The sequence below is a fragment of the Heptranchias perlo genome, chromosome 10 (genome assembly GCF_035084215.1).
Source record: "Heptranchias perlo isolate sHepPer1 chromosome 10, sHepPer1.hap1, whole genome shotgun sequence".
Taxonomy (NCBI): Eukaryota; Metazoa; Chordata; class Chondrichthyes; order Hexanchiformes; family Hexanchidae; genus Heptranchias; species Heptranchias perlo.
The window spans coordinates 76,819,090-76,842,144 of record NC_090334.1 but is presented as its reverse complement, the minus strand read 5'-3'; the positions used below and the strand labels follow the sequence as shown (position 1 = coordinate 76,842,144).

The 23,055-nt window shown below is 43.2% G+C and overlaps 1 protein-coding gene across 5 annotated transcripts in view; it reads left to right on the top strand.

The window, feature by feature from the left end:
• The window catches only part of LOC137326706 (centrosomal protein of 128 kDa-like), a 359,621-nt gene that overhangs the window by 165,876 nt on the left and 170,690 nt on the right, over window positions 1-23,055 (top strand). For all 5 annotated transcript variants that reach the window (XM_067992037.1, XM_067992041.1, XM_067992038.1 and 2 more), the window contains exons 15-16: window positions 1,188-1,364; window positions 8,107-8,166. In XM_067992037.1, coding sequence (XP_067848138.1) covers window positions 1,188-1,364; window positions 8,107-8,166 — 237 coding nt within the window. The remainder of the gene's footprint in view (window positions 1-1,187; window positions 1,365-8,106; window positions 8,167-23,055) is intronic.

Here is a 23,055-nt window from a genome sequence, read left to right as displayed (position 1 = left end):
TGTTAGGAAACCAAGAGTAGGGATCAGTGGTAGTTCTAGTGAGCAGTAATGGTCTGCGCAGTACTCTCTCTCATGGTCCTGGGACCACAGTTGATAATATTTGTAAATGATGTCGATGATGATATTGAAAGTAGAATGTTTAAGTTTGCAAATGCTGTCAAATTATATTAGAAAGCAGAGCGTTCGCCCAAGAGGATTGCGAGAACTACAAAGACTTTATCAGATAGATGGGATATGGTGTTTAAGGCTTGTACGGTAATGCATGTTGAAGCTAAAAATAGTAAAATGAAGGCACATTTCTAAATGGAGCAGGTGAAGAGAAAGATGTGAGTGTAATAGCTGGCCAGATGTAGTAAGTATCACATCATACGGTAGCGATTGCAGAGGTAAATAAAATGTCGAGCTATGTAAAATTCACAGAAGAGATAAGTAATATTGCCATTCTGGAAAATGCTGGTGAAGGCAGCATGCTGTGTATGATCATTAAAGGGAGAAACCTAGAAACAAGCTCTCAATTCAACATAGACGCAAGAGGAAACACTTCTCATTTGAATGTTTAGAAAAATTGTGAAGTTTGTGGGGTGAAACTGCTTGATTGGCATAGCAAAACAGTCCAAGTCAGTTTTTTTTTGTACATACTACAGGTGTTGGTCTTGACTCTGGTAGCACTCTCGTCACTGAGTCATGAGGTTGAGAGTACAAATCCCACTCCACAACTTTAAGCAAGTAATCTAGGCCGACATTTCAGTACAATACTGTCGGAGTGCAGCAATCCGTCAGAGATGCCGTCTTTCAGATGAGATGTTAAATTGAGGCCCCGTATGCTCTTTCAGGTGGACGTAAAAGATCCCCTGGCCACTACTTGAAGAAGAGCAAGGGAATTCTGGTGCCCTATCAACATATCCCTCAATTAACAATGTTTTTTTAAAAAACAGATTATCTCGTTCTTTGTGCCATTACAGTTTATGGGACCTTGTTATATGCATATTGGTATGCGTTTCCCTACATTACAAAATTGACTATAATTCAGAAGTACTTCTTTAGATGTGAAGCGCTTTGAGGTTATCTTGAGGTCACGAAAGGCACAATACAAGTTCAAGTTGTACCTTTCTCTTTCTGTACTGAGCCATTGATTGCAATATTAATTGACAGACCTGTAACGCTGATCATTTACATTGCATCCGCAGGGTAAGCTGGTGGTTAACGGTGAAGAATGTGCGAGGCAACTGGAGCAAATGACACTTCAGCTTAAAGATCAGATCAGCAGAGTCCAAACAGAGCAAGAGACGATCCTTTGTGCTGTAGGAAAAGAAATTGAGGTCGCGTGTGATTTCCTCTCCAGGGATCCTGGTGACAAGTTCAAAGTAATTATTGTAAATTCTTATTGACTTTGCATAATTAACTTCAGTTTCTCTCTTTCCCCCCCCCCCTCCCCAAATCAGTTATGATCTCTCCCTCACCTGTGTTTCCGTTCTTAACAAAGACCACAAGGCAGGTGAACTGCTTTTAGGACTTGGTTGACGAATCGGGCCAGGACCTACTCCGTTAATGGTAGGGCGTTGGGGAGAGTTATCGAACAAAGAGATCTAGGAGTACAGATTCACAGCTCCTTGAAAGTGGAGTCACAGGTGGATAGGGTGGTGAAGAAGGCATTCAGCATGCTTGGTTTCATTGGTCAGAACATTGAATGCAGGAGTTGGGATGTCTTGTTGAAGTTGTACAGGGCATTGGTGAGGCCACACTTGGAGTACTGTGTACAGTTCTGGTCACCCTATTATAGAAAGGATATTATTAAACTAGAAAGAGTGCAGAAAAGATTTACTAGGATGCTACCGGGACTTGATGGTTTGACTTACAGGGAGAGGTTAGACAGACTGGGACTTTATTCCCTGGAGAGTAGGAGGTTAAGGGGTGATCTTATAGAAGTCTATAAAATAATGAGGGGCATAGATAAGGTCGATAGTCAAAATCTTTTCCCAAAGGTAGGGGAGTCTATAACGAGGGGGCACAGATTTAAGGTGAGAGGGGAGAGATACAAAAGGATCCAGAGGGGCAATTTTTTCACTCAAAGGGTGGTGAGTGTCTGGAACGAGCTGCCAGAGGCAGTAGTAGAGGCGGGTACAATTTTGTCTTTTAAAAAGCATTTGGACAGTTACATGGGGAAGATGGGTATCGAGGGATATGGGCCAAGTGCAGGCAATTGGGACTAGCTTAGTGGTATAAACTGGGCGACATGGACATGTTGGGCCGAAGGGCCTGTTTCCATGTTGTAACTTCTATGATTCTATGATTCTATGACTGTGAGGAGGGGTGTGTGAGAGCAGCTTGGCGTGACTCGCTCCTGCCCCCTCTGCACTCCTGGTTTGAATTTGTGACTCCTAAACCACAATGCAGCATGTTAATACACAGAGAATCCCTTCATAGTCTCACCTCTCCCTATCTCTGTAACCTCCTCCAGCCCTACAACCTTCTGAGATAAGAGCATAAAAAATAGGAGCAGGAGTAGGTCATACGGTCCCTTGAGCTTGCTCTGCCATTCAATAAGATCATGGCTGATCTTCGACCTCAACTCCACTTTCCCGCCCTATTCCCATATCCCTTGATTCCCTTAGAGTCCAAAAATCTATTGATCTCAATCTTGAATATATTCAACGACTCAGCATCCACAGCCCTCTGGGGTAGAGAATTCCAAACATTCACAACCCTCTGAATGAAGAAATTTTTCCTCATCTCCGTCCTAAATGGCCGACCTTATCGAGACTATGACCCCTAGTTCTAGACTCTCCAGCCAAGGGGCATCTACCCTGTCAAGCTTGCTAAGAATTTTATATGTTTGAATGAGATCACCTCTCATTCTTCTAAACTCCAGAGAATATAGGCCCATTCTCCTCAATCTTTCCTCATAGGACAACCCTCTCATCCCAGGAATCAATGTAGTGAACTTTCATTGCACCCCCTCTAAGGCAAGTATATATATTTTTTTTATTCGTTCATGGGATGTGGGCGTCACCGGCAAGGCCAGCATTTATTGCACATCCCTAATTGCCCTTGAGAAGGTGGTGGTGAGCCGTCTTCTTGAACCGCTGCAATCCGTGTGGTGAAGGTTCTCGCACAGTGCTGTTAGTTCCAGGATTTTGACCCAGCAACGATGAAGGAACGTCGATATATTTCCAAGTCAGGATGGTGTGTGACTTGGAGGGGAATGTGCAGGAGGTGCTGTTCCCATGTGCCTGCTGCCCTTGACCTTCTAGGTGGTAGAGGTCCTGAATTTGGGATGTGCTGTTGAAGAAGCCTTGGCCAGTTGCTGCAGTGCATCCTGTAGATGGTACACACTGCTGCGCCGGTGGTGAAGGGAGTGAATGTTTAGGGTGGTGGATGGGGTACCAATCAAGCGGGCTGCTTTGTCCTGGATGGTGTCGAGCTTCTTGAGTGTTGTTGGAGCTGCACTCATCCAGGCAAGTGGAGATTATTCCATCACACTCCTGACTTGTGCCTTGTAGATGGTGGAAAGGCTTTGGGGAGTCAGGAGGTGAGTCACTCGCTGGAGAATACCCAGCCTCTGACCTGCTCTTGTAGCCACAGAATTTATGTGGTTGGTCCAGTTAAATTTTTGGTCAGTGGTGATCCCCAGGATGTTGATTGGGTTGGGGGGGGCGGGATTTGGTGATGGTAATGCCGTTGAATGTCAAGGGGAGATGGTTAGACTCTCTCTTGTTGGAGATGGTCATTGCCTGGCATGAATGTTACTTGCCACTTATCAGCCTAAGCCTGGATGTTGTCCAGGTCTTGCTGCATGCGGGCACGGACTGCCTCATTACCTGAGAGGCTGCGAATGGAACTGAACACTTCCATTATCCTTCCCTAGATAAGGAGACCAAAACTATACCTTGTACTCAAGGTGTGGTCTCACCAGAGCCCTATATAATTGCAGCAAGACCTTATCCCCCCCTTGCACCCAAATCCCTCTGAATACCAACATTTCTTAGTCTCTCACCTTTTAAAAAAATATTCTGCTTTTCTAATCTTCCTACCAAAGTGGATAATTTCACATTTCCCCACATTATACTCCATCTGCCACCTTCTTGCCCACTCACTTAATCTGTCTATATCCCTTTGCAGCCTTTTTGCGTCCTTGTCACAGCTTACTTTCCCACCTAGCTTTGTATCGTCGGCAAATTTGGAGACATTACTCTTGGCCCCCTCATCTAAGTTATTGATATAGATTGTAAACAGCTGAAGCCCAAGCACTGGTCTTTGTGGCACTCCACTAATTACAACCTGCCAACCCAAAAATGATCCGTTTATTCCTTCGCTCTGTTTTCTGTCCATTAACCAAACCTCAATCCATGCTTTTATATTACCCCCAATCCTTGTGTGGTACCTTATTGAATGCCTTTTGAAAATCCAAATATACTACATCCACTGGTTCCCCCTTATCCACCCTGCTAGTTACACCCTCAAAAAATTGTAATAGATTTGTCAAACACGATTTCCCTTTCATAAGACCGTTCTGACTGCCTAATCATATTATGATTTTCTAAGTGCACTGTTACTACATCCTTAATAACAGATTCTAGCATTTTCCTGACTACTGATATCAGGCTAATTGGCCTGTAGTTCCCTGTTTTCTTTCTTCCTCCTTTCTTGAATAGCGGGTTTACATTTGCTACCTTCTAATCCACTGGGACCATTCTAGAATCTAGGGAATTCTGGAAGATCAAAACCAATGCATCCACTATCCCTGCAGCCACCTCTTTTAAAACGCTAGCATGTAGGCCATCAGGTCCAGGAAATTTGTCGGCTTTTAGTCCCCTTAATTTCTCCAGTACTTTTTCTTTTCTAATATTAATTACTTTAAGTTCCCCACTCTCATTAGACCCTTGGTTCCCCACTATTTCTGGTATGTTTTTTGTGCCTTCTACTGTGAAGACAGATACAAAATATTTGTTTAATGTCCCTGCCATTTCCTTATGCACTATTATAATTTGTCCTGTCTCTGCCTCTAAGGGACCCATTTTTACTTTCGCTAATCTCTTCCTTTTTACATACTTGTAGAAGCTCTTACAATCTGTACTTATATTTCTTGCTAGTTTACTCTCATATTCATTTTTTCCCTCTTTATCAATTTCTTGGTCTTTCCTTTGCTGATTTCTAAAACACTCCCAATCCTCAAGCTTACTACTGTTTTTGACAACATTGTAAGCCTCTTCTTTTAATCTAATACTTATCTTAACTACTCTCGTTAGCCACGGTTGGATCACTCTTCCCGTGGAGTTTTTATTCCTCAAGGGAATGTCTTTTCCATTGAGAATTATGAATTATTTCTTTAAATGTTTGCCATTGCTTATCTACCGTCATATCTTTTAACCTAATTTGCTAATCTACCTTAGCCAACTCGCCCCTCATACCTACATAATTGGCCTTGTTTTAATTTAAGACTCTAGTTTTGGACTTAACTACATCACTCGCAAACTCAATATGAAATTCTATCATATTATGATCATTCCTCTCCCCCACCCCCAGAGGATCCTTTATTATAAGATTACTAATCAGTCCTGTCTCATTACTAGATCTAAAACTGGATCTCTGCGCTCCTCCAATGCTGGCCTCTTGCACATCCCTGATTTTCGTCCTTCCACCATTGGCGGCCGTGCCTTCAGCTGCTTCGGCCCTAACCTCTGGAATTCTCTCCCCAAACCTCTCCGCTTCTCTAGCTCTCTCTCATCCTCTAGGGCGCCCCTTAAAACTTTCCTTTTATCCTAATATCTCCTTATGTGGCTTGGTGTTAAATTTTGTTTGATATCGCTCTTATGAAGCGCCTCGGAACATTTTACTATGTTAAAGGCGCTATATAAATGCAAGTTGTTGAGAAAGAACGGACTTGCATTCATAAGAGTAACTTTCACGTTCTCATCATGTCCCAGAGCTCTTCGTAGAGAATGAATTGCTTTTGAAGTGCAGGCACTGTTGTTTTGTGGGCAAGTCAATTTGCACACAGCAAGGTGTCACAAACAGCAGAGAGCTAAATAACCAATTCGTCTATTTTGGTGGTGTTGGTTGAGAAATAAATGCTTGCCAGGACACTAGGTGAACTCTTCCAGCTTTTCTTTGACTCCCAGCTGAGAGGAAAGATGAGGCCTTGGTATAATACCTCATCCAAAAGACAGCACCTCCAACAATGAGGCACTGCCTCAGCACTACACTAAAGTGTAGATTATGTGCTCAACTCTCGAGTGGGGCTTGAGCTCACAACGTCTACTACTGCTACTACTTGGCCCAGCTGGCACTAGCCTATTCTATATCAGTCGCCTACAACTGAGGGAATTATTTAATACAAAAGCATTATATCAGAATTTCTTTGCTCATTATATTTGTATTTAAAAAGTTTCATTTCAGGAGCTTGAAGAATGAGGGAGGACTGTTTTGGCCAACAGATTCATATGTGCAATAACCTCTATCTTACCTCCCTTCTCACTTGTCTGTCTCAGCACTTGGTCATTTATTTTATCTCATTTTGCCTTAAGAAGTGTAGATCATATAAATATTCTTGCTGCTTTTACTCCTTTAACAACACATTGCCTCTATGTACGTATTTTATTCTGAGCACTTCTCAATCCCAGTGCTGCACCATAATTCAGTCAACAGGCAGTGAAGTATTGTGAATGACAATTGAAATCATAGGTTTTTATTTTGCTGCTTTTATTCAATGTGATCACATTAGTGATGGCCACATTTTCAGCTCTTGCCTTCCCAGAGTGCGGATTCTGTAGGCAGTGAAATTGTGTTTCGTTGACTTTTCCGCTGTTTTCCTTCTGATCTCTTGTATAAGTTAGTTGCCTCTGTGCACTGATGCTGGGCCAGTCCTTTCCACAAGAGGGTGCCAAGTTATCTCTTATTTAAAGATACTCAGTATCTAACCTTGTTTAACACTGTAATTATGAGCAATCTTAATTACAACTGCGGGACTAATATGACACAACAGTCACTGTAACCTAAAAGTAATTTGCTGGGTGAAGCACTGAACCTGTCGCTATGTAAATTTAATGCTGACACCTTGCTGTCATTATACTGGCACTGAGGAATTGTTATTTTTTGGTAAGTAGATGTATTTGAAGGTTTCCTTACTGTTTATAATTTTACCAGTTTACCAAACAAATTTCCCAGTAACTTCCTGATTAAAATCTGACTACAGTGCCAATTGCCTAAAATGATGAGCCTGTGTCCAGCACCACTATTGTGTTTATTATACTTTCAACTGCATGTCTCAGTCTTTTCTTAAGTTGACCCACTATGTGAAGGTTAAAAAATGCTTCTAATGAACTCCCAACTTGTCATTAAACAAAAATAAGTGGTTAAATGAGCTTTAGGCAAGAATTCTATCTTGGGTTTCAGTTGCCGTTCATAAATGGGTCCAGCTAGCTACTCTTGGCCACCTTTCAGCTGGTCATTCATCTAATTTCTGTTGTGCGGTCTTGCTGTGCGTGAAATGGCTGCCGCATTTGTCCATCGAACAGTTGCATTTCAAAAATAAATCATTGTATTTGAAGCACTCTGAGGTGTTTGAGAGATGTGATAAGATGTGCTGATATTGTTTTTCTGATTTCTGATGTCATCAGAACCTCTGGATTCGATTGCTCCCCTCGTAACTCGCTGCCAGGCACCTTTTATCCTATGTGCAGTATTGACTGTATTGTGGACAGGTTTACAGCTGTTACTGTGCAAGTAGAGCTAAATATCTTGTGGGATATCTTGCAGTGCAGGAATAACCTGTGACTGACTGACTGACTTGGAAATCACATTCCTTTTCTGCATAGAAAAAATGTACAAATGATGAAAAATGACTTGTGAGCAACTAGAGTTAGTGCAAAGTTGAGTACTGTTGACCTCTGAACGGCTCTCTGTGCATGAGCTTCTCAGATATTGTGTTTCAGGGCTTCAGCAGAAAATCAATCAGGGTTCATGCTTCAGAATCATGGGTCTAATTAATTTCATTTACAAACCGTATGAAACTGCCACCTGGAAAGTAGTTTTTTTTTTGAGTATTCATTCTTTCCATGCACAGTCTCTTCTGTTAACAAACAAACTGCACTCTAATTTTCTTTGCAGGCAATAACGCATACACCTGGATTAGAAAACGATCCCCATCGCTGGCAGGCTGAAATGAAAGTACGTATTCAGGGTGACGGTATAATTAACCACATCGTGGTCTTTATGGTGCTGGTGACTTTACAAAAAAGGGCTTTGAGGGTCTGGCAGCAGTGCTGTCAAGGGCCACTGAAGCCGGCAGTATAATGAGTTGAATTGGATGTGTTTCAAGGGAAAGGTTTGAGGGAAGATAGCCAGAAGATAGTAGAGGGTCTAATAGAGGTCCTTAAAATTATGAAGGGGTAGATGTAGAGAAAATGTTTCTGCTTGTGGGGGAGTCCAAAACTAGGCGTCATAAAAATAAGATAGTCACTAATAAATCCAATAAGGCATTCAGGAGAAACTTCTTCACCCAGAGTTGTTAGAAAGTGGAACTTGCTACCAGATGGCGTCATTGAGGCAATTAGCATTGATGCATTTAAGGGGAAACTAAATAAGTACATGAGGGAGAAAGGAATAGAAGGATATGTTAATAGGATGAGATGAAGTAAGGTGGGAGGAGGCTTGTGTGGAGCATAAACACCGGCAAAGACCGAATGGTCTGTTCCTGTGCTGTAAATTCTGTGTAATTCTAAGATGAGACAGGCATGTTTGATCAAAAAGGCCAAGCTTGTAAATGGCCTTTTCCTTGTCCTAAAATTCCTTATATTCAAGAGTGTGTTGCAAATAACCTCTGATACTTTGAATGCTTTAGTTTTTCTTTGGAGTGCATCACAAAGTAAAATCCCAACTAATCCTAGTCATAATCATAAAAAAAGTGCTCACAGTACAAATGAGTTGCCTTTTTAATTTACTGTTCAGTTAGATTAGTTTGCCCAGGATACTAATGTCAAATCCTAAATTTAAACTTACTTGTAAAATTTTTTCTTTAATACTTTAACAGCTGTCCTGTGCAGTGGAATGAATTGCATGCAGATTTCAAACCCTAGGTTGCCTGAAAACTATTCTGGATAGAATGTTGTACATCAAGTCTGAGCAGTGCACTGCCTTCCCAGCTGGGAAATACTGTTACGCTTTCCATCCCATATTAAACATACTGTGTTGTATCATGCAGGTTTTGTGATTTTTAAAGGTATTTTTGGAGGATTTTGTACTTTCTATATGATCCAGCATGGTGAGACTAAGAATTCTTCCAGCGGGAAGAGGAAGGAACCTCATCAGAGGTCACTTGTTTAAATATACTCCAAAGACACGATGGGCCGAAGGGCCTCTATCCGTGCTGTATATAACTCTAAACCACCCCAACTTGCACAAATGCCTTTCTCCTACTCCGTGCGGATAAACGGAAGAAAACGGCCCTGACACGAGACCCGCGGTGAAAGACCAATTCTATACTCTATAGTCATGATGTGGAGATGCCGGTGATGGACTGGGGTTGACAATTGTAAACAATTTTACAACACCAAGTTATTTTCACATCGTTCACCTGACGAAGGGGGAAGCCTCCGAAAGCTTGTGAATTTAAAATAAAATTGCTGGACTATAACTTGGTGTTGTAAAATTGTTTACAATACTCTATAGTAGCATTGGCATGCTGGAAAATTATTAATGCTTTTTTTAAAAGAGGAGACGTCGTCAAATGCCAAAAGTTTTATTCTTAGAAATGCATTGACGATCTGAGATGGATGGTAAACAAAAAATCAATAATTGCATTTGATTAAAGAAGAACAACAGTGCAAGAAACCAATGTGTCTAAAGAATACAAATAACATGGGCACCAAGAAATGTTCGAACCTGACTCCTGATTCTGGTGAGTGTTTCACTATTTTATTAGACTGTGTGCTTATTACATCATGTATGGATACCTCAGCAATTATTGATGCACATTATATAATATGCATTGCAATAATATAACAAACTCCTTTGAGCTTAATGAGTAAATATTTTGGTCAGTAATCATATGCTTTTGCATGAATTTGACATATACTACCATTATCAAAATTCTTGCAAAGTTTCACTGTGTTATACTTAATTGGCATCGGATTATGGTAAACTAAGGAAATTATATTTCTTCTCTCCACAGGCAATGCTCTTGCCTCATTGGAGTCAGCACAAGAGAAATACCTCATGAGCCCCTACAAGGTGAAGGAAGAGAGGAGACTCCCGCACATCACAAGACCATAAGAGATAGGAGCAGGAGTAGGCCATTCGGCCCCTCGAGCCTGCTCTGCCATTCAATGAGATCATGGCTGATCTGATTTTTACCTCAACTCCACTTTCCTGCCTTTTCCCCATATCCTTTAACTCCCTTGCTGATCAAAAATTTGTCTAACTCAGCCTTGAATGTATTCAATGACTCAGCCTCCACAACTTTTTGGGGTAAAGAATTCCAAAGAATCACGACCCTCTGGGAGAAGAAATTCCACCTCACTTCCATCTTAAATGGGCGACCCCTTATTCTGAGACTATGCCCCCTAGTTTTAGATTCCTCCATGAGGTGTACCATCCTCTCAGCATCTACCCTATCAAGTCCCCTCAGAATCTTGTATGTTTCAATAAGGTCTCCTCTCATTCTTCTAAACTCCAATGAGTATAGACCCAACCTGTTCAATCTTTCCTCATAAGACAACCCTTCCATACCCGGAATCAATCTAGTGAACCTTCTCTGAATTGCCTCCAATGCCAGTATGTCCTTCCATATATAAGGGCACCAGAACTGTACGCAGTGCTCCAGGTGTGGTCTCACCAGCACCCTGTACAATTGTAGCATGACTTCCCTGCTTTTATACTCCATCCCTCTAGAAACAAAGGCCAATATTCCGTTTGCCTTCTGGATTAACTGCTGCACCTGTATGTTGACATTTTGTGTTTCATATACGAGGACACCCAGATCCCTCCGTACCGCAGCATTTTGTAGTATTTCTCCATTCAAATAATATTTTGCTTTTTTTATTTTTTCTCCCAAAGTGGAGGTCTAGTGGTTGAAGAAGACAAAAAGCAAATCCTTGTGGGGAGCTGGACTATTGAGTGTATAATAAGATAAGAATTTTTAGGAATAGATAAGGGCCTGTAGGCCCAATAAGCCTGCACCATTTTCCTAGATTGACCTGACCTACCTGTTGTATCACTATATCCCGCAATCCTGTCTCTCCATAAATGCATCTAGTTACCCTTGAATTCTCATCCTTGTTTTCAAATCCATCCATGGCCTCGTCTCTCCCTATCTTTGTAAGCTCCTCTAGCCCTGCGCTCCTCCAATTCTGGCCTCTTGCACATCTCCACATTTCTGCATTCCATCATTGGTGGCCGTGCCTTCAGCTGTCTAAGCCCTAAACTCTGCAATTCCTTCCCTAAACTATTCCTAAAATTCTACAGATTATGGAACAGTTCCTGCAGGTTGGAGGGTGGCAAATGTAACCCCACTATTTAAGAAAGGAGGAAGAGAGAAAAGAAGGAATTGCAGACCAGTTAGCCTAACATCAGTAGTAGGGAAATGCTAGAGTCTATTATAAAGGATGTGATAACAGGACACTTAGAAAATATCAACGGGATTAGACAAAGTCAACATGGATTTATGAAAGAGAAATCGTGTTTCACAAACCTACTGGAGTTTTTTGAGGATGTAACTGGTAGAATAGATAAAGGAGAACCAGTGGATGTGGTATATTTGGATTTTCAGAAGGCCTTAAGAGCTTAGTGTGCAAAATTAAAGCACATGGGATTGGGGGTAATATACTGGCATGGATTGAAAATTGGTTAACAGACAGGAAATAGAGAGTAGGAATAAATGGGTCTTTCTTGGGGTGGCAGGCGGTGACTAGTGGGGTACCGCAGGGATCGGTGCTTGGGCCCCAGCTATTCGCAATATATATCAATGATTTGGATGAGGGTACCAAATGTAATATTTCCAAGTTTGCTGACGACAGAAAACTAGGTGGGATCGTGAGTTGTGAGGAGGATGCAAAGAGGCTTCAAGGTGATTCAGACAAGTTGAGTGAGTGGGCAAATACATGGCAGATGCAGTATATTGTGGATAAATGTGAAGTTATCCACTTCGGAAGGAAAAACAGAAAGGCAGAGTATTATTTAAATGGTGATAGATTGGGAAATGTTGATGTACAAAGGGACCTGGGTGTCCTTGTACACCAGTCACTGAAAGCAAACGTGCAGGTGCAGCAAGCAGTTTGGAAGGCAAATGGTATGTTGGCCTTCATTGCAAGAGGATTTGAGTACAGGAGCAAGGATGTCTTATTGCAGTTATACAGGGCCTTGGTGAGACCACACCTGGAGTATTGTGTGCAGTTTTGGTCTCCTTACCTAAGAGAGGATATACTTGCAATAGAGGGAGCGCAGTGAAGGTTCACCAGACTGATTCCTGGGATGGCAGGACTGTCGTATGAGGAGAGATTGGGTCGACTCGGCCTGTATTTACTAGAGTTTAGAAGAATGAGAGGAGATTTCATTGAAACATATAAAATTCTGACAGGGCTGGACAGACTGGATGCAGGGAGGATGTTTCCCCTGGCTGGGGGTCTAGAACGAGGGGTCACAGTCTCAGGATACGGGGTAGGACATTTCGGACTGAGATGAGCGAAATTTCTTCACTCAGAGGGTGGTGAACCTGTGGAATTCTCTACCACAGAAGGCTGTGGAGGCCAAGTCACTGAATTTATTTAAGAAGGAGATCTAGACACAAAAGGCATCAAGGGGTATAGGGAGAGAGCGGGAATATGGTATTGAGATAGAGGATCAGCCATGAGCATATTGAATGGCAGAGCAGGCTTAAAGGCTGAATGGCCTACTCCTGCTCCTATTTTCTATGTTCTATGTTTAAACCTTTCCATCTCTCTCTTCCTTTAAGACACTCCTTAAAACGTACCTCTTTGCCCAAGCTTTTGGTCACCTGTCCTAGTAACTCCATAAGTGGTTCGGTGTCAAATTTTGTTTGATAATCGTTCCTGTGAAGCGCCTTGGGACGTTTTACTACATTAAAGGCGCTGTATAAATGCAAGTTATTGTTGTCCCATCTTTGTTGTCTGCTTCAATGATATCCTTGGCTAACTCATTTGACACTTATCTTCTAGATGGAAATAAATCTGCCTGACTTTGCTTCTTTCTTCATACTTGCAAATTTTTAACTGATGTCGCCTGGTATGCAAAGCCTTTACCATTGTGAATAATTTACTTGACCCAATTCCCTTCATGATCTTGAAACTTCAATTAGGTCATCTTTCCTAAGAAAACAAGCTCAGATTCTACCACCTTTCCTCATAACTCGAATTTCTGATGCCTGAAATCATATTTATTGCCCCTCCTGTACCCTCTCAAGGGCAGTAATATGCTGTTAGTGATGGTGACTGGGACTACTCATAGTGCTGCAGATGTTGCCTGGCCAGTACCTTATACAGCAACAACACAACCTCATTTCAGCCAGTTCCTAATATTGAGGTAGCCTTTACAGGGCCAACACAAATAAGAGCTAAACATCAGCCAGAGTTCACAGATGCCAACCCTTCCTATCACCTCCCCTCTCCCTTCCAAAAGGAAAACTCTGAGAGGACAGAAGAATTTAGCCTCAAGTCAGAAACTAGAGAAATGTGACGGTTGGATCAAAGGGTCGTGAGTTTCTGATACGTGTGCAGTTTTGAAGATTCAATCAGTCCTGCTGTGTACTGCAGTGAGGTGCTGCTTCTCAGACCTTCTGATGGTGAGCTGATGTTCACTGAATAACATTGTCGTATTTTTGCACTTTTTTAAAGAAAAATTTGCTGTTAATATTTACGTTTTAAGTTATGTCATGAATACAACTTCATCATTTTAACTTTTAATCTGTTCACAATGTGTTTTTTTTTAAAACATGAAAATTTTCTGTGCTCTTTGGAATAAAATGTATCCATCAGTTCTTTGTTCTGAGCCTTTTTTGATGGTCTTTCTTTTCACAATTTATACAGAATTGTAGATCACGCTCAACATAGTGCAGCTTGGTGTGCAGCTTTTGATAGCTTCTGGAATTTATCATGGAATCATACAGCGCAGGAGGAGGCCGTTCGGCCCATTGTGCCTATGCCGGCTCTTTGAAAGAGCTACCAATTAGTTCCATTCCCCTGGTCTTTCCCCATAGACCTGCAAATTTTTCCTTTTTAAGTAGAGATCCAATTCCCTTTTGATAGTTACTATTGAATCTGCCTTCACCACCCTTTCAGGCAGTGCATTCCAGATCGTAACAACTCGCTGCATTAAAAAAAAATTCTCCTCATTTCTCCTTGACTTTTTTGCCAATTATTTTAAATCTGTCTCCTCTGGTTACTGATCCCCTTGCTAGTGGAAACAGTTTCTCCCTGTCTGTCAGAATTGGACACAATATTCTAGCTGAAGTCTAACCAGTGATTTATAAAGGTTTAGCATAACATCCTTGCTTTTGTACACTATGGGCTCGATATTGCCAGGACCGCGGGTTCGCGGCGGGGGGGGGCATGCGCCCGGCGAAATCAGTCTGCCCTGCGTGCGATCACAGCCTAATTGGATCCACTTACCTGGTCTTCCGGGTTCCTCACTGCTGATCTGCACGTCAGGCGGACTGCGTATGCGCAGTAAGCTCTGTCAGCTGGAGGAGCTCTATTTAAAGGGGCAGTCCTCCACTGACAGATGCTGCAACAAATAGGAAGAATTACAGCATGGAGTAGCCAAGGGGGAAGGCTGCTCCCAGTTTAATGATGCCTCACTCCAGGTATCATTAGTTGGGGTGAGGGGGAGGACAGAGATCTTCCCCCCCCCCCCCCCCCCTGGCGGGCGGGAGGAAGCGGCCTGCCTCTGCCACCAGGAAGGCCTGGCTTGAGGTGGCAGAGGAGGTCACCTGCACCACCAACATATCGCCCACCTGCATACAGTGCAGGAGGCGCTGCAATGACCTAAGTAGGTCAGCCAAAGTGAGTACACTTACTCATTCCCCTACACTCCGTCTGCCACATCACCGTCCCCACCCCACATCTCCTTCTGCACTGCCAACACTACTCTGTCACATCACCCCTCACACCCACTCAAACCTCATCCTCATCTTACCTGCACCTACTCACCTCGCCAGTACTCATCCCGCCACTACCACTCAACCCAATCCTCATACAATCTCATGGCTCTACCTCGTACTCACCCTCTCATGCATCTCTTTCACGGTCAGCCTCACTCAACCTGCCACTACCTGTGCTGCAGCCACAGGGCATGCATCACATATGTACAATAGGAAGCGTAAGGCAAACGTGTTGTGAGCATGAAGAGGATACACAAGGGTGTTTTGAGGGTTTGTCATGGTTTTTACTTATATTTAATTTCTGACCAACTCACGTCACATATTATATTGGCACCACTACTGCCACGTCTTTGCGAATCTTGTCTGGTTTGTGCAATAATGCCCTTTCTTGAGGATCACAATGCAGACCCACACCTGATGCCACCCATTGTGTCACTGCAGAGTGGGTGTAGGTGTATTTGCAGGGCTCTTTTGTGCAGACGGCTGAGAGACGTTGGCGATGTCCCCGGTGGCACCCTGGAAGGATGCGGAGGAGAAGTTGTTGAGGGCAGTGGTGACTTTGACAGAAACAGGTAAGAAGATGGTGCTCGGGCCAGCCGGGAGCAACTCGCCATAAAGGAGGCTGCAGATGTCCATGACTACATGTCGAGTGACTCTGAGCCTCCGTGTGCACTGCTGCTCAGAGAGGTCCAGGAAGCTGAGCCTCGGTCTGTGGACCCTGTGGCGAGGGTAGTGCCCCCTGCGACGCATCTCTCTCTGCGGTTGCCCTCCCTCCTGCTATGCAGGTGGATGTGTCACAGCACTGTGTTGTGGAGCTCCACGTGTCAGAGGTGGACGGCTTGGCCGGCGAGGCTGGTGATGCTGTTTGCCCTCCGAGGAGGTCATGACTGCAGCTACGGCGGCCCCCATCCGGAAGATGTACATCTGAGGGGGTCCGCAAGGTAGGTACATGTGTCTGGACCCCGGGGTAAGTGTGCAAGTTGGTGAATTTGATTGTCAGGAGGAGGGTGGTGGAGGCCAAACTTTGTCCCAAGTGACAGAGTGGCCTCCTGCAATGAGTGAGGGTCTCCCCCCCACACCTGTCAAATGGACCTTTGCAGCTGCCACAGGCTGATGGCTGCAACATGTCCATTTCAACTCGGAGTGTTTCCCCCAGTATAGGAAACAGTCCCAGTTGTTTCTAAAATCCCACCCCTCCTGACATATTCCCTTAATCAGGTCTGTTAATGACCTGAAATAGCTAGATAAATATTGTTAAGTGGCACCCCGCTGGCTTTAATTGCCTGTGGGAGTCCCACATGCGGGGGCTGCGCGCGCACGTCGGCGCGTCTGTGGGGAACCCGGAAGTGGACGGGTTGGAGCCGGGCTCCCGACCCGCTCCGGGATTCCCCGATTTTTCGGAGCCCCCCCTGCCAGGAACGCACCCGATAGCGGGTGCTAAAATCGAGCCCTATGCCTCTATTTATAAAGCCAAGCATCCCATATGTTTCTTTTAATAATTATTTTTTTAGTAGTATCCTGTGTTTTTATACTGTTGATCTTGTTTTCATTTACATTTTAATGTATTAAGGTGTTTGGATTGTACTATTTCACAAATACATTAGAACCATGGTCTTTGTATTTGCAATTATCCACAAACTGGACTGGCAGGAGTCGGGGCTTTAGGCTGGGTCACCTATGTTCAATTGTGTCCTGCAGCTTGGGGCTAGGTCTTGCACGACACTTCAGTGAAAGATCCATATGAGCTTCGGGTTTCATCTGTTCATGGGTCCTGCTACCCTTCAGTCACATCATCGCAGGCACGGGGTCACCTTTCACGTTTATGCTGATAAACCATCACCGCCTCTCTTAACCCCCTTGCCCCTCACTCAACTGCCTCCATGCTGTCCGACTGCCTGACGTAAATTCTTGGATGAGTCATAACATCCTTCAGTTCGGCATTGGGAAGACCCCCACAACATATCTCATTTAAAATTCATGTCGTCTTCTACAAATCCCTCTATTGTCTTGTCCAACAATATCTGTGCAATATTCTATCCCCTCCCGAGTGGTCTGTTCTGACTGGGAACTTCTGTGCATTCCCTTTTCCTTTGCTCCACTATTGCTGGCAGCATGCAGCCGCCTTGGTCCTCCTGTTTGGATCTTCTCTAAACCGCTCTCTTCATCTTTACAAACCTCCTCAAAACACATCCATTTGACCAAGCTTTCAGCCACCCCTCCTAGTTTTCCCTCTTGTGGCTTGGTGCCCGTTGTACTTGCATCCTTTTGTGAAGCTCTTTAGAATGTTTTCTTATGCTAAAGGTGCTATCTAAAGGCAAGTAGCTGTTTGCTTGTACAAAATTCACTCGGTAAAAGTTGTGATGGCTTGCTGTTTTGGAGTATTGAATTGTTCAACCCTGACGGTAGTGTTGTGCTTTTTTTCTGTTTCCTTACTTGTACATGTACACATTAGCTGCATGCTCAAAATTTAATTTTTTTTTATTCATTCATGGGATGTAGGCTTCGCTGGCAAGGTCAGCATTTATTGCCCATCCCTAATTGCCCTTGAGAAGGTGGTGGTGAGCCGCCTTCTTGAACCGCAACAGTCCGTGTGGTGAAGGTTCTCCCACAGTGCTGTTAGGTAGGGAGTTCCAGGATTTTGACCCAGCGACGATGAAGGAACGGCGATATATTTCCAAGTTGGGATGGTGTATGACTTGGAGGGGAACGTGCAGGTGGTGTGTTCCAATGCGCCTGCTACCCTTGTCGTTCTCGGTTGTAGAGGTCGTGGAGTTGGGAGGTGCTGTCGATGAAGCTGTGTCGAGTTGCTGCAGTGCATCTTGTAGATGGTACACACTGCAGCCACAGTGCGCCGGTGGTGAAGGGAGTGAATATTTAAGGTGGTGGATGGGGTGCCAATCTAGCCGGACTGCTTTGTCCTGGATGGTGTTGAGCTTCTTGAGTGTTGTTGGAGCTGCACTTATACAAGCAAGTGGAGAGTATTCTATCACACTCTTGACTTGTGTCTTGTAGATGGTGGAAAGGCTTTGGGGAGTCAGGAGGTGAGTCATTCGCCGCAGAATACCCAGTCTCTGACCTGAAATTTTTAATTTGTGTTTTAATTTGCTTTGAGTTTTTGATTGATGAGCTAGTATTGTGAAGTCATATGTTTGATAGTTTGATGAAAGGAACTTTACAGTGGAAAATGGTGCTGTGTTAAGTTCTATCCCATTGTTGAACCCACTATTTCCTTGCTATGCCGTGAATTGATACTGAAGCTAAGACAGGTAGCTCAGTATAGCTGCTGCCTTAGTCTCCCAGTTTGATGTTCAAATCCAGTTTTACGGAAAATAAATGTATCAAGCTCTTGGGTAAAGAAATGAAAACCAGTATGAAGCTACAAAGCTGCTCCTAAAATTTCAATATTGATGCCTTTAACACTGGGGAAAGCTAGCAAAAAAAGACACTTCTGAGCTAGTATTTTCACAGTATATATATTTATATTAGGATGTTCAGCTAGCTAAGAAATGGTTAGGCAATAGTATATTAAAGGTGGACTACAATTGGATAATTATGAGTAGAAAGCTTTCCATTTAATGTATTTGATGCATCCTTTGACAATTATTATTCTCAAAGCGTTAGATTGTTTTAACTTTTTTTTAAATGTAGTAATCCAATTCTATGCATTTTCAATCAGCTTTACTCCACATATTTTAAGATGGGTCCACTATCTTACCAGGAGCTTTATATTCTCTGAAGTCTGGAGAAAAATGTATTCTCTCTTCCCACACTGCATAGAGCACAAATAACAACAATTTGCATTTATGTAGGGCCTTTAACATAGAAACTTTGGTTTCATACTTGTTTGGGTTCAAAGTTTTGGCAAAAACACCTGTATCATTATTGGGTGTTTTTGCTCGAAGTAAAAAGTTTTTTGCTGCTTGCTTCCAAATACTAAATACAAAGCACCAGAAATCAATTGGGTGGCTTCACATGATGCACTGTCTCTATCCAATAATAGTTCTTTGAAAGTAAACCAAATGTAAACATAAGGGCAAATAAGTAGAAATGCTTCAGGTCAGAGGTTTCTTGAGTGCAAGAGCACATTACAGTTGATCATGGTGCTGATTATCATCACTGTCCATTCAGGAGACCAGTATTTTCACCTCTTTCTGAAATGATACCATTGACAGACACCAAGGAGGCTCTCGTACCATAGCGATGGAGTACCTGCCTCAACACTCTTATGGGCAAAGTTAAACCTCTTCTAAGCCCCTTTTGACTGTACAAACATGTGGATAGTAAAACGGGAAACTTTCAGCTGAGCCCCTTTGGCTGAAGCTAAAATTGGCTCTTGGACAAGGATGATTTCCCCAATTGAGTCCATCATGGGCCAACGGAGCCCATCATTGACGGACTTGCCTCAATTTTGGTGCCTCTTAAAAAGGTTTACATCCCAAGGAACGGTGTTGACCAAAATTCTACACGCTTTGCTCTTATCAGTCATAATCAGTGCACTTCGACAGCCATCGCTGCGTTTACCCTGGTTCAACCTCCATTGGTCAGTAAATTAAGAGATCTTACCAGTGGATACAACCCTGACTAACTATGTACTACAGACCCCCAAATGTACTACAGACCCCCAAATAGTCAACGGGAAATTGAGGAGCAAATATGTAAGGAGATTACAGACAGCTGCAAGAAAAATAGGGTGGTAATAGTAGGGGACTTTAACTTTCCCAACATTGACTGGGACAGCCATAGCATTAGGGGCTTGGATGGAGAGAAATTTGTTGAGTGTATTCAGGAGGAATTTCTCATTCAGTATGTGGATGGCCCGACTAGAGAGGGGGCAAAACTTGACCTCCTCTTGGGAAATAAGGAAGGGCAGGTGACAGAAGTGTTAGTGAGGGATCACTTTGGGACCAGTGATCATAATTCCATTAGTTTTAATATAGCTATGGAGAAGGATAGGTCTGGCCCAAAAGTTAAAATTCTAAATTGGGGAAAGGCCAATTTTGATGGTATTAGACAGGAACTTTCAGAAGTTGATTGGGAGAGTGTGTTGGCAGGCAAAGGGACGTCTGGTAAGTGGGAGGCCTTCAAAAGTGTGTTAACCAGGGTTCAGGGTAAGCACATTCCTTATAAAGTGAAGGGCAAGGCTGGTAGAAGTAGGGAACCTTGGATGACTCGGGAGATTGAGGCCCTAGTCAGAAAGAAGAAGGAGGCATATGACATGCATAGGCACTTGGGATCAAGTGGATCCCTTGAAGAGTATAGAGATTGCCGGAGTAGAGTTAAGAGAGAAATCAGGAGGGCAAAAAGGGGATATGAGATTGCTTTGGCAGATAAGGCAAAGGTGAATCCAAAGAGCTTCTACAAATACATAAAGGGCAAAAGAGTAACTAGGGAGAGAGTAGGGCCACTTAAGGATCAACAAGGTCATCTATGTGCGGAACCACAAGAGATGGGTGAGATCCTAAATGACTATTTCGCATCGGTATTTACGGTTGAGAAAGGCATGGATGTTAGGGAACTTGGGGAAATAAATAGTGATGTCTTGAGGAGTGTACATATTACAGAGAGGGAGGTGCTGGAAGTCTTAACGCGCATCAAGGTAGATAAATCTCCGGGACTTGATGAAATGTATCCCAGGACGTTATGGGAGGTGAGGGAGGAAATAGCGGGTCCCCTAGCAGAGATATTTGAATCATCGACAGCTACAGGTGAGGTGCCTGAAGATTGGAGGGTAGCAAATGTTGTGCCTTTGTTTAAGAAGGGTGGCAGGGAAAAGCCTGGGAACTACAGACCGGTGAGCCTGGCATCTGTAGTGGGTAAGTTGTTAGAGGGTATTCTGAGAGACAGGATCTACGGGCATTTGGAGAGGCATGGTTTTGTGAGAGGAAAATCATGTCTCACAAATTTGATTGAGTTTTTTGAAGGGGTAACCAAGAAGATAGATGAGGGCTGTGCAGTAGACGTGGTCTACATGGACTTTAGCAAAGCCTTTGACAAGGTACCGCATGGTAGGTTGTTACATAAGGTTAGATCTCACGGGATCCAAGGTGAGGTAGCCAATTGGATACAAAATTGGCTTGACAACAGAAGACAGAGGGTGGTTGTAGAGGGTTGTTTTTCAAACTGGAGGCCTGTGACCAGCGGTGTGCCTCAGGGATCGGTGCTGGGTCCGCTGTTATTTGTTATTTATATTAATGATTTGGATGAGAATTTAGGAGGCATGGTTAGTAAGTTTGCAGATGACACCAAGATTGGTGGCGTTGTGGACAGTGAAGAAGGTTATCTAGGATTGCAACGGGATCTTGATAAATTGGGCCAGTGGGCCGATGAATGGCAGATGGAGTTTAATTTAGATAAATGTGAGGTGATGCATTTTGGTAGATGAAATCGGGCCAGGACCTACTCCGTTAATGGTAGGGCGTTGGGGAGAGTTATAGAACAGAGAGATCTGGGAGTACAGGTTCATAGCTCCTTGAAAGTGGAGTCACAGGTGGATAGGGTGGTGAAGAAGGCATTCAGCATGCTTGGTTTCATCGGTCAGAACATTGAATACAGGAGTTGGGATGTCTTGTTGAAGTTGTACAAGACATTAGTTAGGCCACACTTGGAATACTGTGTACAGTTCTGGTCACCCTATTATAGAAAGGATATTATTAAACTAGAAAGAGTGCAGAAAAGATTTACTAGGATGCTGCCGGGACTTGATGGTTTGACTTATAGGGAGAGGTTAGATAGACTGGGACTTTTTTCCCTGGAGAGTAGGAGGTTTCGGGGTGATCTTATTAAAGTCTATAAAATAATGAGGGGCATAGATAAGGTAGATAGTCAAAATCTTTTCCCAAAGGTAGGGGTGTCTATGACGAGGGGGCATAGATTTAAGGTGAGAGGGGAGAGATACAAAAGGATCCAGAGGGGCAATTTTTTCACTCAAAGGGTGGTGAGTGTCTGGAACGAGCTGCCAGAGGCAGTAGTAGAGGCGGGTACAATTTTGTCTTTTAAAAAGCATTTGGACAGTTACATGGGTAAGATGGGTATAGGGGGATATGGGCCAAGTGCAGGCAATTGGGACTAGCTTAGTGGTATAAACTGGGCGACATGGACATGTTGGGCCGAAGGGCCTGTTTCCATGTTGTAAACTTCTATGATTCTATGTGAACAGATACAAATTTGGTAAGAAAATATTCCAAACTAGTGTTAGAAAACTAGTAGGTAGAAAAATCAGGGTGGGTGAGCAGGTATAACAAGGTTTAAACGTGTAGTAGTAAACATAGAACCATGAAGTCTATAAAAGTAAATTCTATTGAATAACCAAGTGAATATATCCATAAAGTAAAACAGGAAATGCTTGGAAACACTCAGAAGCTTAGGCTGTATCTGTGGAGAGGAAAGTAGGTTTAACGTTTCAGGTCGATGATCTTTCGCCAGAAACAGGAGATGTTACAGATGAAGAGGATCAGAGCCAGGAAAACTGGGGTGGGGAGTAAAAAAAAAGATTGGTCTGTGATTCGGTGGAGGACAGGAGACGATTAAAGGCCAGAAGCGACAATGGTCCAAAAAAAAAGGAGGCAATAACGAGAGAAATTAGAGAAATAAAAGGTGTATCAGAGACCCAGAGGATGTGTGAATGGTAGGAGCAGAATAGCAGAGGGGGAGGGAAGCATAAGGCAATTCGACATAAGGTGGGGGACCTTCCCATTCAAAGCTCCAGCTCACAACCTTCCCTCATTCCTGGAATAGAATTTAATTTTATAGGCTTCAAGAATATATCCATTTTGGATTAAATGTGAGGCATCTTGTATGTTGCAGACATTTTAAGCTGGTCTTTGGTCAGATCACATTTGCCTTCACCAACTTTTTTGCAAAAGTGGGCTGATCAATATGTTTGCTTGCCTTCTGGGAGTGTAAATTTATGGCCTCAAACTCTACAGCAATCCATCTAATGCAGTGGA